This window comes from Amblyomma mixtum, chromosome 3 (genome assembly GCF_055824585.1).
Source record: "Amblyomma mixtum isolate Tamu chromosome 3, ASM5582458v1, whole genome shotgun sequence".
Classification (NCBI taxonomy): domain Eukaryota; kingdom Metazoa; phylum Arthropoda; class Arachnida; order Ixodida; family Ixodidae; genus Amblyomma; species Amblyomma mixtum.
The window spans coordinates 79,569,516-79,583,776 of record NC_143014.1 but is presented as its reverse complement, the minus strand read 5'-3'; the positions used below and the strand labels follow the sequence as shown (position 1 = coordinate 79,583,776).

Genomic DNA, 14,261 nt, shown 5'->3' with positions numbered 1-14,261 from the left:
TCGTGGCTTCGTCAAGCCGACGTAGCCTCCCTTTCTGTTTATCAGGCGGCATAACGACGGAGCCGGCAAGCGAGTGAACGCATTTTATACCTCCCCTCCCCCCACCCCCCACCCCCGTTCTCCAGCCTCCTCTCCACACTCCGCAGCTTGCGAGAGCGCGGCGAGGGCAGCGCCTCCACTCGGCAGCGGCGCGGCTACAGCTGTAGTGCGCCGCGCCTCGCGCCGTTCTTCTAAGTTAAACGTGCCTCGCGGCCGCCCCGACGCGAAGGGCTGAAACCTGTCGTAATATTGCTTACGCAATAAAAAACACAACAGGACAGAGGTGTGGTGCCTCTGTCCTGTTGTGTTTTTTCCTGTATTCTTTTTTAGCGCACAATATTTTTTCAAAAGTGGTGCAGTTGTGCCTCATTAATACAGACGCTTTGGTTCCTGAGCAAAAGTGTCCGTAAAGCAAATAGTGCATAATAACGGATCATAAAGAAAAAAAATTAAAAAAAAATCTTTATGATTAGATTGCTTCTGTATATAGTGGTAGGGTGGCGAGCAGTGAAGTGGAGAGAGGGCAACCTTGGAAGGTTGTGGTGCATTATTCTGCTTGCCATTTTTCTTAAAATCATATGGTGTAGGTTGAACGTTTGAAGTGCTTAGTCATCCATCAGACGCGTGATGGCACCTCTTGGTGTGATGAAGTATCTCCTACTACAACTATTCACATCTCAATTGAATTCTGTACTCACTCAGCTGACAGCTGCTATATGTGTTTTGCAACGTAGTGCATGGAGAGAATTTTTTAGCTGCCATTCATGCGGTGCGCCGAACGGTAAAGCACATCATCTGGGCACCTTGCGACTGTAAAGCATGACCCCCCCCCCACACACACACACACACACACACTAAAAAGGTAAAAAGGCCATTAATACAGCATTTGCACATTCACGGTGCCTTTTGCTGATGTTCTGCACTCAGAATATTTTTGTATTTTTTATATTTGACATATCTTCTAAGCAGTCATTTCGAATCTAAGGTGCCTTTATGGGCAAGACCTGAAAGATTCTTGCATTACAAAAACAGCAGTCAGTGAAACTGTTGTTCATCAGCTTACATATGTAAAATGATTGTTTGGTACCTAATGGTTCTCCCTAAGCCTGTACAGACAGTTGCCGTTTACATCTTTCCCAAACTTTAGTTTTCATGTTCACAGAATGCAGTGCTACGCGAGTTTTATGCCCTATGATGGCTCAATGGCTGTGGCATTATGTTGCTGACCATGAATTTGTGGGCTTGGCTCCTAACCACAGCAGCTACATTTCATCAGAGGCAAAATGCAAAATGTTTACATACCAGTATTTCATTGCACGTTATGACAGTTTTTCCATGTTGGTAGTGTAAAATCCTTCAGGGCGCAGTGTATGGGCTCATATTTTTCTGAATACACTTTGAAATTTGCCTCTGTTTCAGGCTGGTGTTGCAAGACAGATTTTGTTTGGTGCTGTCATAGTTATTGTCGACATGCCAGATATATCATGTGCAGCATTCAGGAATAACCTTACTGCCTTTACAGGAGGAATTAATACAAAGAAATTTGCACTTCTTTTCATCATGCCACCATGAGCATGATTGTATTTCTTTTTGTAAGAAACACTTTTTGTCATTTTGCCCAAGCTTTTGTTCTTTCTCTGTTCTTGTGAAAAGTGCTTTCTCTTTTCTGAAAAGTGCAGATTGTATTTGGATGGCTCGTTTCATAAATGGGCGAGGTAACACATTGGTAATTCTTGCTTAGGTCTAAAGTCGTTTTTTTCTTTATTTTTCTTAAAATTTCTCTGTGGTAGCATACCTATCAGTTGTTATGCTCTTAGTTTTATTAATTAGAACACACACAGCCTTTATATTCTTGTTGCCCGTTAAGTATATTAAGTTAAAGAAAAGCTCAGTGTACTTGTTAGTGTATTTCATTTTTATTAATGCCGAAGAAATGAAGTTGTACATTAATGGCCTTAACTTTTTCTTTAGTGGAGACGTCGCGGACAAGACTGGATGATTCAGATTCTACACCACAGCCTCGGAGGCGCCTTATAATGGCAGACATCTCCCTCCACCTTTCTTCAAGCTTCGATGTATGTGATGTGTTTTATACTTTTATTTGTTTTTAAAAACAAGAATGAATCATTCCCTACAAAAATGCATGCTGTTATTTATCTTCTTTTGCACCCTTTTCTGCCTAATGATATATTGCATCTGTGTCTGTCTGTCTTGGTGTGCAGTCATTAGATAGGTACACCGGCTATGGCACTGTTTTTTCTTGGTTTCCTAGATTAAGTTAGTCTGAGTATTGAGCTGCTACATGGCTAGGCCTTCAGGTAGCAGTGAGAGAGAAAACAGTTAATGCATATTAGGAGCTAGTTACCCTGTTAAATATGCAAATTAAGTTGATGAAACAAAAATTTAGAATATTGCAAGGACACTCTAAAAGCCCTGGCTGGTATAACACTTGCTGTTGATGTTTGCTTTGCTATTAATTAAAGGAGTATAGACACCTAATTTTTGTATCATGTTTTCTTCTCTACAATGATGTGGAAGACACTGCTATGCATGAGTCACCACGTGGTATTCGCCTACGACCACTAAATAATTTATAATCGAATTTTTCGGTCATGCTGTTTCGGTTTCAACAGCCGAACGATGGCTGTGACATTAAAGTGTGGTTATGTCACGTGAGGCATGGAAAAAGTCAATATAATCACTGCTGCATCATTTTAATTCACTACGGTGCTGAAGCCAGCCTTCCTCAAGAGCCGGAATGACAACGAATGTAGAAGCAGCTATTATATTGCAATTTTTTGATGCCTTACGTGACCTATAACCGCACTTTATTGTCACAGTCATCATTCAGCTGTTGAAACCGAAACCATAAAGAAATTCGATTAAAAATTATTTAACGGTCGTAGGAGAATACCACGTGGTAATTCATGTATAATAATGCCTTTCTTATCATTACAAAAAAAAAATGCACCCAAATGTTACTCGTCTATACTCCTTTATTAACTATTACTTTTAATTTCATTTGTGGGATATAAGCCTTACTTAAGAGCCACGTTGTCTTCAGCTTTAGGTTCCTTGCATTTAGTGTGGCTTTTTGTTTGTGCACCCTCTAATGCAAAATGTGTTAGCACACTAATTTATTTCAAGGCATTAGTTCACTCTAGAGCAACCACTTGCTGTAGCATTATGCCATGAACTTGATATCAGATTGCAGTAGCCAGAAGTTCATTCCCTGTGGTGTTTGGCTTTTGCCTTTTTCCAGGAGGATGACTTGGATGACACTCCTACATCTCCCGTGTTGGAGCAGCCACACTCATTGCCTGTGCAGCTTCGCCGAACACCCACGAGGCCAACAAAGCTGCAGTGGCAGCAGAAGCATAGCAGTGGTGTGTCTGATTGATACTTTGTAGAAGAGTTGAGTGAGAAGGTTTGGCATTTCAGTGGCTAGATTATTTATGCATATTTTTTGGTGCTTGGGGCAGGAACAAGAACAGCAAGGGGCAGCGCTTTACTTTGCCAAGGCTGAATGGAGTCAACAACTCCAGTGCATGCATGTGCTTGGAAAAATGCTTGACGATGCCTGCCAAGGAGACATATGTTCATGCTGAAAATTTAATTTGGTTTGTGAGAGAGTCAAGGGGTGGCCACATGGTCACCTGATTTTGTAATGCAAAGGCAATAATGTAGATATTTGTGGCTATTCATGCTCCCTGGAGAATATCTCGTAAGGACAACTTCTGACTCTGTTCTTACAGAGCACTCAGTGCTGTTCAGTTGGCAAGCAAGTTAACATATATTTTATTATTAAGGTGTTGTTTAGGGAACTTTGCTTTCAGCTGAAACCCGGTTTTACCTGATTCTTCCACTCTGAACAGATTTCCTAAAAATGGGGTTAAAATTGATTTCTGTGCAAAAAGTCACCTTCTATAGAGGATGTAGTTTTCCAGTGCACAAAGCTCAAGATCCCACTTGAAAGTTAGCGGATATCTAGCGCTTGTTCCAGAGGAGTGTTTACAGTTAACTGGTGATCTAAAAACTCTTTTAATGCCTGTTAGTCAAGGCATGGCTAATTTTAAGACAAGTTTAACTATGTGTGTGTTAGAAGCGAAGGCAAGAACATGGGTACTGACCAGATGTCCTGTTGACATAATTGTACTAAGTACTACGCCACCAAGTAATTGTACCAAGTAATTGGTGCCAAGTACCAAGTAATTGTATGCTAATGACATCCTACTCGGAGTCTGTTATGCGTTTAAAATTGTCGCTGTGGTGTTGAATGAATGCTTTCATAGTGTACAATCAAAAGCAGGTAGGTCTTGCACGGATGCGGAAGTGTTGCGCAGAAGATGGTAATGTATGTGACAAAATAATTGCAGTAAGTGAACAAAAAAGGAACTAATTTACTAAACAATTTTTTAGTGTAGCCTGGAATTTGCAAATAGTTTATTAATACTGTATTTACTCAAATGTAACACAATTTTTGCCAAGAATAGCAGTGAACAGTCACTCCTTGCGTTATAATCAAATATTCACGTTGAAATCGAATATATTAAGCTGAGTGAAAAGCACTCTATGCCGTATTCATTCTCACGGTTGTTGCGTTGTGCAGATTAACCCCCAACTTTGGGAAACCAAAAAAAAATGCGGCATTGGTCAACCAACGGAAGCTATGAGCCACAAATACTGATCAACACATATCAGAGCAGCAGCCAAGCAGTCGTAAACTCCTTGCTGGAGAGCGTAGATTTGAAACATTGCCATGAGGAAATGCAATAGAATAGGTGCAACTTGAGGGCATCATAAAGGCCTTCGTTTCGTTCTCTGAAAGTTTGGCAGACTCCCTCAATGTTCGCAGCACCGCTGATGCCGCATACTAATGGTAGCAATCTGCTTTAAGACCACTCTCCACTTTTCTCATTATCGCTATCTTACATACTTTTCGGCAGCATAGAATTCGCTCAGCTTTCCGATGGCGGCGCGCAAGATGACAGCCCGGTTAAATGTTGCTATAAGAGCGGGCACTGACATTCGGTAGGCATGACTTGCCACTCAGTTAAGCGACTGGAAGAAGTTTCATTTTTATGACTAGGCTTCAAAGCGCATATTCGACGTGGTGACGTCTGATTATATTTTGTAATAAGGGAGTAATTACTCATTGACATCCACCCAAGCGCAGCCGAATGGCTACAAAGGAAAGCTATACAGCTTTGTAGCCGTTCGGCTGCGCGTGGGTGGATGTCAATGAGTAATTACTCCCTTTTTACAAATCTACTCCACCTTGGGGGATTCCCCTAAACATCTGACCAACACTGTTCCCACTTCGAGTTATTCATCAATTCGCTCTCACCCTACCATGCCGTCCCGGTTAGCTCAATTGGTAGAGCGACTGCTCCGGTGAAGCGGTGGTCCCAGGTTTGATCCCCAGACCAGGGCGAATTTTTCTTTGAGAGCGAAGTTTCTGAGAAAGCTGTATAGCTTTCCTTTGTAGCCGTATGGCTGCGCTTGGGTGGATGTCAATGAGTAATTACTCCCTTATTACAAATCTACTCCACCTTGGGGGATTCTCCTAAACATCTGACCAACACTGATTATATTTCGTATGGCTGTCTTGAAACAAAGAGCTCGTGGAAGCCATTGTTGAGATATTCTTGTTCGTAAACTTCTTGTCACCTTTCCTTATATTGCAGCATCGTTCCTCATGTTTCATTTTTTTTCCTTTGTGTACCCACAAGAGTCGGCCCCTCATGTTACAGTTGTTTCTCCACCCCCCCCCCCCCCACCCCCCCATTTCATGCCCACAAAGTCAACACTCGCTTTACAATCGCAGTCATGTTACATTCAGGTAAATACAGTAATGAGAAAAACAGCGACCATTTTATGCCCCACGCAAAATAACCCGAAAAAAATCCGATGTATGGAACTTTTTGCTGAATAACCCAATTTGTATTTGAATTCAAGCTTCATAAGTATCACCTGAATTTCACCCCCTAATTCTGGAAAAAAAAAAAACCTGAAAACGAAGGGCCCTAGGTATTGTTTACTGTGTGCCTCCAATGTTGTCTCCTACCATCCATTCACTGCGGATCTTGGAAGAAATCTCTGAGGCTGAGGTTTTGGCTTTTTCACAAGTTACACCAGGCATTGTAGTGTGCATTTATGGTGTATAGAGTGTATATGCGGTGGAATCAAAAGGTCCCCTAAGTTAGTGGCGAAAAAAATTCTCCATATTCCTTTTTCAGGAGATGGTGCTGATGTCACGACAACAGCAGTGTTAAAGCAGAAGCTAGAGAGGCGACATAGTATCACTGTTTGTGAATCACCATCGAGGGCGCCAAACACAAGCATCATACAAGATGGTGCTCGACGACCTGACAAGCTGTCACTTAGTGCTCGTCAAGAATCTGGAAAAGAAAACTGGACCACGGTATGAGACTGCCTGCTTTTAGTTTATTCAGGTTTAAAAAAGCTGTCTCCACTGTGTGGTTTCCCTGTCAAGTACTACAGAGATTTTAGTATTTGGCTGCCGCACTTCAAAAAATTGTACAAATATTTGTGCGCAAACTACTAGCCTAATCGAACGCCATCACTCTCAAGGTAGTATATTGTGGTCTACGTTCTTTGAGATGTAATTTAACATTGGTATTGCCAGCATTTTCTGAAATTAAGGAGAAACTGCTTTCGGCTGTGAGTGCACTTTTTGGAGAAGTGCGCCGAGCAGCTGATCTGACAGGCGGCTCCACCTGCCAGACAAAGAAGCAACCAAAAGACTGGCTCAGCGTTGCGCGTTTGTTTTGACTGTCACTGTCTCATTTTTGCGGTGTTTTAGTCAGGGGCGCTAGCAGAAGAAACAGCATATCCAAGGAACCACACAACTTGCTCACCCATCAAGCCAAGCCGCTGATTGAGTCTCCAACCAGCAAGGGGCACAGCTGTTTGTTTCAATTGCTCAGCTTGCCTTTCCAAAAGTTGTACCTGTGGGCAGCGCCAGTTTATGATTCATTACATGAAATCCAAGCAAGTGCTGATGTTAAATTACTTCTCAAAGAATGTAGACCATAATACGCCAATTTGTGACCGACGTTTGCTCTCAGATAAGCCAGGAGTTAGCGCGGAGGAATTTTTAAAAGTCTGGCATTCAAATACAGAAATCTCTATCATAGGCATGCTCAGCGGGGGGACAGGACGAAAATTTTGTAGCATATTGCTTCCTGCTACCCAGAAGACATGAACGGGCACTATAGTCGGATACAACTTGTCTGCAGTGAAGCTCCGGCCATATTCAGCCTCCGCGCACAGAATTCCTCCACGACGAAAAAGTAGTCCGCTGCTTAAACGCTTAATCTTACGTTAACAAGAAGCTTATGACAAGAAAAAAAAATTATGCGCTCTAGAATTTTTATTCACGAATTCTTTGATATAGTCAAACATTAAAAAGTTGATTTCATTTACAGTGGCGATTGGCCAGCGGAGTAATACAAGACGCCGCGGACCGCGGTCCAGTGTTAGCAACTGCTGTTTTTTTAAGTTGTATCCTACTATAACATGAACTCCACATCTTTTAAACGGGTCATGACACCCGATTTTGGCGCATAAGCTGTTTATTGCATCTTATTCCTTATTCCAAGCTACAAAGCTGCAAAATTTTAGCTCCATCAGTGCAGCAGGTACGTTACAATTGAATTTTTTCGTTTCTTCATGAACAGTTTGCTTGTCTGGCAACTATTGCAATTGCTGAAGGCATAAACTAACTCCCACACTTGCTGCTTTGTCTGCTGCATGTTTTGCGCAGTCTTCATGGCTGACAGACTGTGTACAGTGGGTGCTTCAAAGTTTCTTTTTTTCTGTGACGCTCCACTGATCTTGGCATTCCTACAGTACTCTGGAGCCAGTTATTATTAATTGAATTTGGGCATTTTTCTGAGGATCTGTGTGCCTGCATGCTTTATTTTCCTCTATCTTAGGCAGGAATGATGAGGACACACACAGATCCTCAGCACTTTTTGAAAGCCTTTGGGGTTCCCTGAGGCTAAAAAGATTGTGGAGCCCTAATCCAGGGCAGGAAGCATATTGTGTGCTGAAATGGCTGCTTTGTTTCTTAGTCAGAGTATACTTGCTGTACAGGTGCCCACAGAAGTTTTGAGAACACGAAAATTTCAACAAAGCCTAATTACTGGGCTGCCTAAGGTTGCAGCCATGAAGTGAAGTGTGTGCTTTGTAGTTCCCAGTGCGACCAGCACAATGCACCCCTCAGTGCTTGGTTGCACTTCTAGTCAGCGAGGAAATTGATGTTTTTCATGATTTCGGCATTCCGAAAACTTTTATGGGCACCTGTACCTGTGTGGGCATTCTTTAACATCACTTCAAAGCTCTAATCACCACTTTTCTTTTGCAGGCACAGTGGGAGAAGTCAATGGAGTGCCTTTCCCTGACTCTTGAGGAAGTAGTACACATCCGTAATGTTCTCACGAAAGCTGAATTGGAGTCTCTTCTCGCAAACAGGTCACTTTATGAAGACGTAGAAAAGCGAAAGGTGAGCTTACTGAACTTTGGTGTGCAGTAATAGCTGAACAAAAGCACTTCTGAGGTAATGGTTGTTCTTTTTATAGGTTTGTATTGCAAATAATGCTTTTGTCTTTTGCAGGTTTGTTTCACCTGCAAGAAGACTAAGTTCTCTTTCTTCAGGCCATGGGGAGTTAAATGCAAGCTTTGCGAGAGGACAATTTGTGACAAGTGCTCCACTAAGGTACCTGCAACATCCACTTGTACAGCTGAAGCTTGAAATTTATTCCAGCCACCATTTCTGCAAAAGATTGCTTGTGCTTGTGGCATTGAGATGATTGCATGAAGACATTGTATACTGAGCATGCAAACAGCAAAGCCATATTAAGTACTATTTTCATGAGCAAACTGGGCACTAGCAGTCTTGGATTGGTGGTTTATTTTCAAGTTTCTCTCAGTCTGAGTCATATTTACTTCCCCTTTCATAATGCACAGACCATGTGGGCTTTACGTGCACGGGATGCAGCTGCATCTGCTTCCTTTTCAGCACTTCATTGCCAGAATGCACACAGAAATCAATGGAAAACATCTGGCATTTTCTTTTTTATGTATTATGCATTTACTGTTGCTGTTTCACCTCACCCTGAACTGCTACCAACTCGCCCAAGTATTGATCATGCATCTAGCTACCTAGAGCTTGAACTGATGATGCAGATGATAAGCAATTTTGTTTTTTTAGTTAATTGTATAGTATATGTTTAATATGATCCCTTTTTCTCTTGTGACAAAGGAAAGTACATTTTGTACAGGTAACTTATAACAAAAAAGTACAAAATGGCGTTAGTGTTTGAGGTGAGCAGCAGTGATTGTCAAATGGCTGCCAGACTGAAAGTTGTGGCTCTAAAGTATGCGTAATTTTTTCACAGATGCATATTCCAACAGACAGATTTGACCGAATACCCGTGTACATGTTGTGCCCGACAGCAACTGAAGAAGACTCTCCAAATCACTCTCCACTTCCAGCAGCCTTTCAGTTTACGAGGTACGACTATGCCATTATTCAACTGATATGAGCTTTATTCAAGCCTTGTCTATAGTTCTGAACTATTTCAGATGCTTTGAGATTGCTGAAAATTTCATTTTTAAAGTAAAATTCTCAGACTTGGGGGTGTACCTTGCAAATGAGCTGGACATCAATATCTGAACTGTCTGCTGACCTTAATTGTCAAGTTCTTTGGAAGCTTGCCAAAGAAGGTTGTGTACTATCAGGCTGTAAGCAAATACAAATGCTGCCTCTGTACAAAGTGTGGCCTTTCACCTTTTTTGCTTAGCAGCGGAGAGCAACCAGCATGATTCACATTCTTATGAGAACGAAACGCATGTTCTTAGAAAAAAAGTTTATTGCACCTCTACCTCACGGTCCATTCATATGGTATCGTTTCCAGTGAATAGAACATGCATGTCCCCTCACACCTTGACACATTTCAGGCGACTGGGTTACGTGACTGCAGAAAAAATTTTTCCGCACAGTCACATACCGTATATACTTATGATCGCGATACTACAGTTGGCAGTGAGGCATGTATCTTATTTTCTGTTGTCCAGCCATCTCCAAAGTTAGTCTGAAAATATAGTGTGCACCTTATTGAAGCTTAGTGCATGTATACTTAGATGACAGTCTTGATGAGTTGTGTACCAATGTTGGTAGTAGAAGATGTAAAACTGCAAAAGTAAGAATAGTGTTCTGATCAACCTGCCTTTTGTGCTCGTGAGTTATAGCTTGCTCTCTCCCTTTAGAGGAAGTGTTAAAGCACATTAGTTCAACTTAAAAAAAAAAAAAAAGGAAGTGTGTATGTGAGTAAGTGCGTGGCACTAGGTGGCCTTTTGTAATGCATTTGCATATGACAAAGTAGTGTTCTAATAATGTGTGTTTGATGTGCAGATATTTACACTCTGGACACTCGTTAATTTGAACTGATGCTTGGGTCCCATCAGCATGAAATTATTGTCTGTTAGCTTTTTCTTTTTTTGATAAAAAATTTAAGGCACATGCATGTCGGAAAAGCATCATAAATGTAGGTTGCTAGAGCATGGTTTAGATGTTCAATCAATTTGTTCATCATAATCATGCAACCATTACAAAAAATTTATTTAGCGTGCCACTTCAGTGGGACACAGATACAGAGTGTGCACAGAGAAAGCGCAGTTTCCAAGCTATTTCGCTGTTCTGGCACCATTTCTGATTGGAGAATGGGGATTGATGCAGAGCAGAAGTCTTGAATTTTAATAAAAATGCTTTTTTAGATGATAACTACAAAAAGAGAGAAATTTAAGTTTATTGAAGCACTGGTGCACATGCAACAAGTGCACGTTATTTATGCAATATGCAATTTTTTAAGCATGCTTAGGGCACTCAGCAGAAACCTTTTGGAGGGGTGTGGGGGGATATTCTGGTTGGAAGCATTGTGATTGCATTTTCTAATACACGTCAGCACTGCTGCAGGGAGTACAGAGCGTTGCATTTTATTCGATGCAGATTATTTGAACCATTTAATTACACTATTAATCAGAACATGTTATTTAATTTTTCACAAATGTGCTTGAATGGCCTGGTCAGCTAACTTAGATTATCATTTACTGGTGTAAAAGCTTGGGCCCTAAACATAAGGGTAAAACATCTCTGTCAATATATTGGGTTTGGTTGAATTTTTTAAACTACTTTCTTTTAAAGTAGGTAATAGCATTGTGTTCAGCTTTATACATGTACTGTCAGGCTCAGTGTGAGTTGCGACACACAAGATGTGCAATGAGCTTAGTTCTGAAGGCAGTGCAAGCTCAGCAGTGCTGGAAATTTATGCATTTAGTGATTGATGCAAAGAACAAAGTAACAGAACATTTTGGCAAACTATGTGCTCTGTGTGAAGGCATATCAATTCATTACCAAGTGAAAACCTTAGTTTGTCCACTCCGGATGCGTTACAAGTCATATTGAGTGAAATAGTATATCATTGTGCTGTGTGAGAAGCAAGAGAAAGCATAAGTCCCTTCTTTATTTTTCACTAGTGGATCAGCACCATCGTCGCCTATCCTGGACAGGCCCACCTTCAACACCAAGCTTAATGTTGCTGTCTATGCACCACCAACGTCAACTCCACGGCCAAGAGTTGCAAAGCTCCGCCATGCATCATCAGTGTGCAGCCCAAGGATGGGTGGCTCAGAAGACACCACAAGCCAGGGGACACCTGTGCGCAGGCCGCCTCTTCTGCGTTCTCGCACTTTCCAGCATAAGGCCAGCTCCCCTCAGGAAGAGCGGCTGCGCGGCCCGCTTATGACTGTCTGCCGGGATTGCAAGGGGATGATACGACAAATCATCCTGGCTAGCAGGACCGACATGGCCAAGTCACAACGGAAGGCGTGCAAGCCGCCCTTGTGCCTTTCACCCGTGCTGCCTTCTCCCGCAGGCACGCCAGATGCCCCCATGGCTTCAGCAGGCAAGCGGCCTCTCTTTGTGAGGTGCCAGTGAGAATAGCTGAGCATTCCTGTAGCCCTTTTGCTTCGCTTCATCAGACAGGCCGCAAGGTTACAAAGCTTGCACATGTGTAAAGTCTGACCATGGCACAGAGGCCACGGCATGGGACAGGGAGTTGGATGTTATGTTTCAACGCTTGTCTGTGTCATAGACTTTGTGCATTGACTTGTACAGCTGATTGCACAAGACAGTGCAGGGGCTTTGAACTCATGCCATACATAAATATAAGGCAGCTACTAACTGGCCATGACCTTGCTATAATGTATAGCAGGAGTGTTGTTGCAGTGCTTGCCTTCAAAAATTGCATAGACTGGTTCATGTCTCGTCTCACCAGTGCAGAAGCACACTGGTGAGATCAAGCATTTTGGAGAAGCACCAGATGTTAGTGGCTGTGCATGCTTAAGTCACCATGAAAGGAACGAAATACTTCTCATGGTAGCAGCCCTCGCACCAAATGAGAATTTTTTGCATGGCTGCGCAAACACAGTAGCATTTCAAAACTCTGCATCTTTGCCTGCAGTAATGCCTGCCTGCTTAAAGAACACAGCTCTAGTTGCAGTTCCTCAGAATGCAGTCAAATATAGCCACCCCGTGTAAAAGCAGTGGCACATACACCAAGCACAGCAGATTTTAAGGCATTAGCTTCCTCGCAGGGAGAGTGGCTGGGCTGTTAGTTGTGATGAAAAAAAAAAGGATGGTCAACTGTGCATTTGCTTGACTTGGCAATCCTAGAAACAGTGCTGGTACACCTTCTCTTGCCTTCTAACATTTGCTTTCTCTAACCTTCCCTCTTCTGTTCTTCCTTTCCCCTTCTGTTCTTACTGCAGGTTGCCAGTCTGATCCAAGAGGCCATTAGAACGAGCTTCATGTGTGTGTTGGCATCTCAGGAAGTGTCCCACTAGTTTGTGTACCAGTGCTAGTAATGTAATGCATGTATGTTGCATTGCTGTTTCACAAGTCTGGGACATAAACTTATGCCAAATTGAACTAGTGTACATAGTTGCAATGACTAGAGCCCTCACATTGCAAGTGGCACCATGTAAATAGTTCCTTTGTCTGCAGATAAAGCAATACAAGTGTAATGTCTGCATGCTGAATACTGTGTGCACTTGCTGTACAGCAATTAGCAGCACGTCTTTTTGTCTTATGTATGTTTCCAACATCAGAGCTTTGATTTATTTAACATTTCAGAAATCTTGTAATTAGCATGGAACAGCTTTTCCTGGCATCCGCTGTGGTGGCTCTCAGTGGCTTTGGCGTTCGGCTATTGACACCGGGGTTGCGGGGTCGAGTCCCAGCTGCCGCGGCTGCATTTCAATGGAGGCGAAATGCAAAACCGCTCATGTGCTGTGCTATATTAGTGGCCGTTAAAGAACCTCAGTGGTCTAAATTAAACCGGAGCCCTCCACTGTGGCGGTCGCCATAGCCCATATGTCACTTTGGGATGTTAAGCCCCACATACCATACCACCGCTTTCTCTGGCATGCTTCATTTGGGCCTAGAAGGCTAGGCTGGTTAGTTTTTTTTTTTTTTATGAGTGATTGCCTCTTCTGGTACAAGTGGGACCCTAGGTCCTTGAATGGTGTGAAATATGGATGTGCTTTTATTTTGTACAGTTTTAAATAATTGATGTGACTGCATGTTGCACAAGTGTTGAATTTTAACAGATTTTATTATTTTCCGTGTCTGGAATTTTTCATGTGCTATGCTGGACACTGAAATTATGTTGGCTGTAGTAACCTCACCCTACAGAAATATATATTTATTTATACACCAAGATTTTCAATGAAGCACTTTTTTTTTGTCAGAGGATGTAAATACATGTATATTTAATGGGTTTACTATGCACAAATACCTGTTTGCTATGTCTGAAAATAAAAAGATAAGCCCTTAACATTGTTCTTTTTTTAATGCAGGCCTTTGTTCATGTAACTTGAAAGAAAAAATTTTGTACTGTAGTACTCAATAGGGGACTTCTTTTGAGGAGGGCATTGCCTTCACAGTCTTGTAATTGAATGCTCCTGTTCACTTGCTGGCCAATGAGAATGTCATTCGAGTCACACTATCCATGTAGGCCTCGCCCATGGAGTGTGATCTTGAAGTTGGCCCTTATGGGGCCGGAAGTGGGGGGAGAGGGCGAAGTGCAGTACAGCATTGTCACTTCATTCCAGAGAAGAGCAAAACAAAAGGAGAG

General features: G+C 42.2%; 1 protein-coding gene across 2 annotated transcripts in view; it reads left to right on the top strand.

The window, feature by feature from the left end:
• The window catches only part of spir (spire type actin nucleation factor), a 174,570-nt gene extending 160,609 nt beyond the window's left edge, over positions 1 to 13,961 (top strand). Inside the window, exons 9-16 of one of the 2 annotated variants that reach the window (XM_089579856.1) lie at positions 2,011 to 2,114; positions 3,302 to 3,425; positions 6,279 to 6,463; positions 8,432 to 8,569; positions 8,681 to 8,782; positions 9,465 to 9,580; positions 11,602 to 12,029; positions 12,895 to 13,961. In XM_089579856.1, coding sequence (XP_089435982.1) covers positions 2,011 to 2,114; positions 3,302 to 3,425; positions 6,279 to 6,463; positions 8,432 to 8,569; positions 8,681 to 8,782; positions 9,465 to 9,580; positions 11,602 to 12,029; positions 12,895 to 12,923 — 1,226 coding nt within the window. In that variant the 3' untranslated portion in view covers positions 12,924 to 13,961. Of the gene's footprint in view, positions 1 to 2,010; positions 2,115 to 3,301; positions 3,426 to 6,278; positions 6,464 to 8,431; positions 8,570 to 8,680; positions 8,783 to 9,464; positions 9,581 to 11,601 lie in introns of both variants that reach the window. The other variant, XM_089579855.1, reaches the window with a different exon arrangement.
• The last annotated feature ends 300 nt before the right edge of the window (positions 13,962 to 14,261 follow it).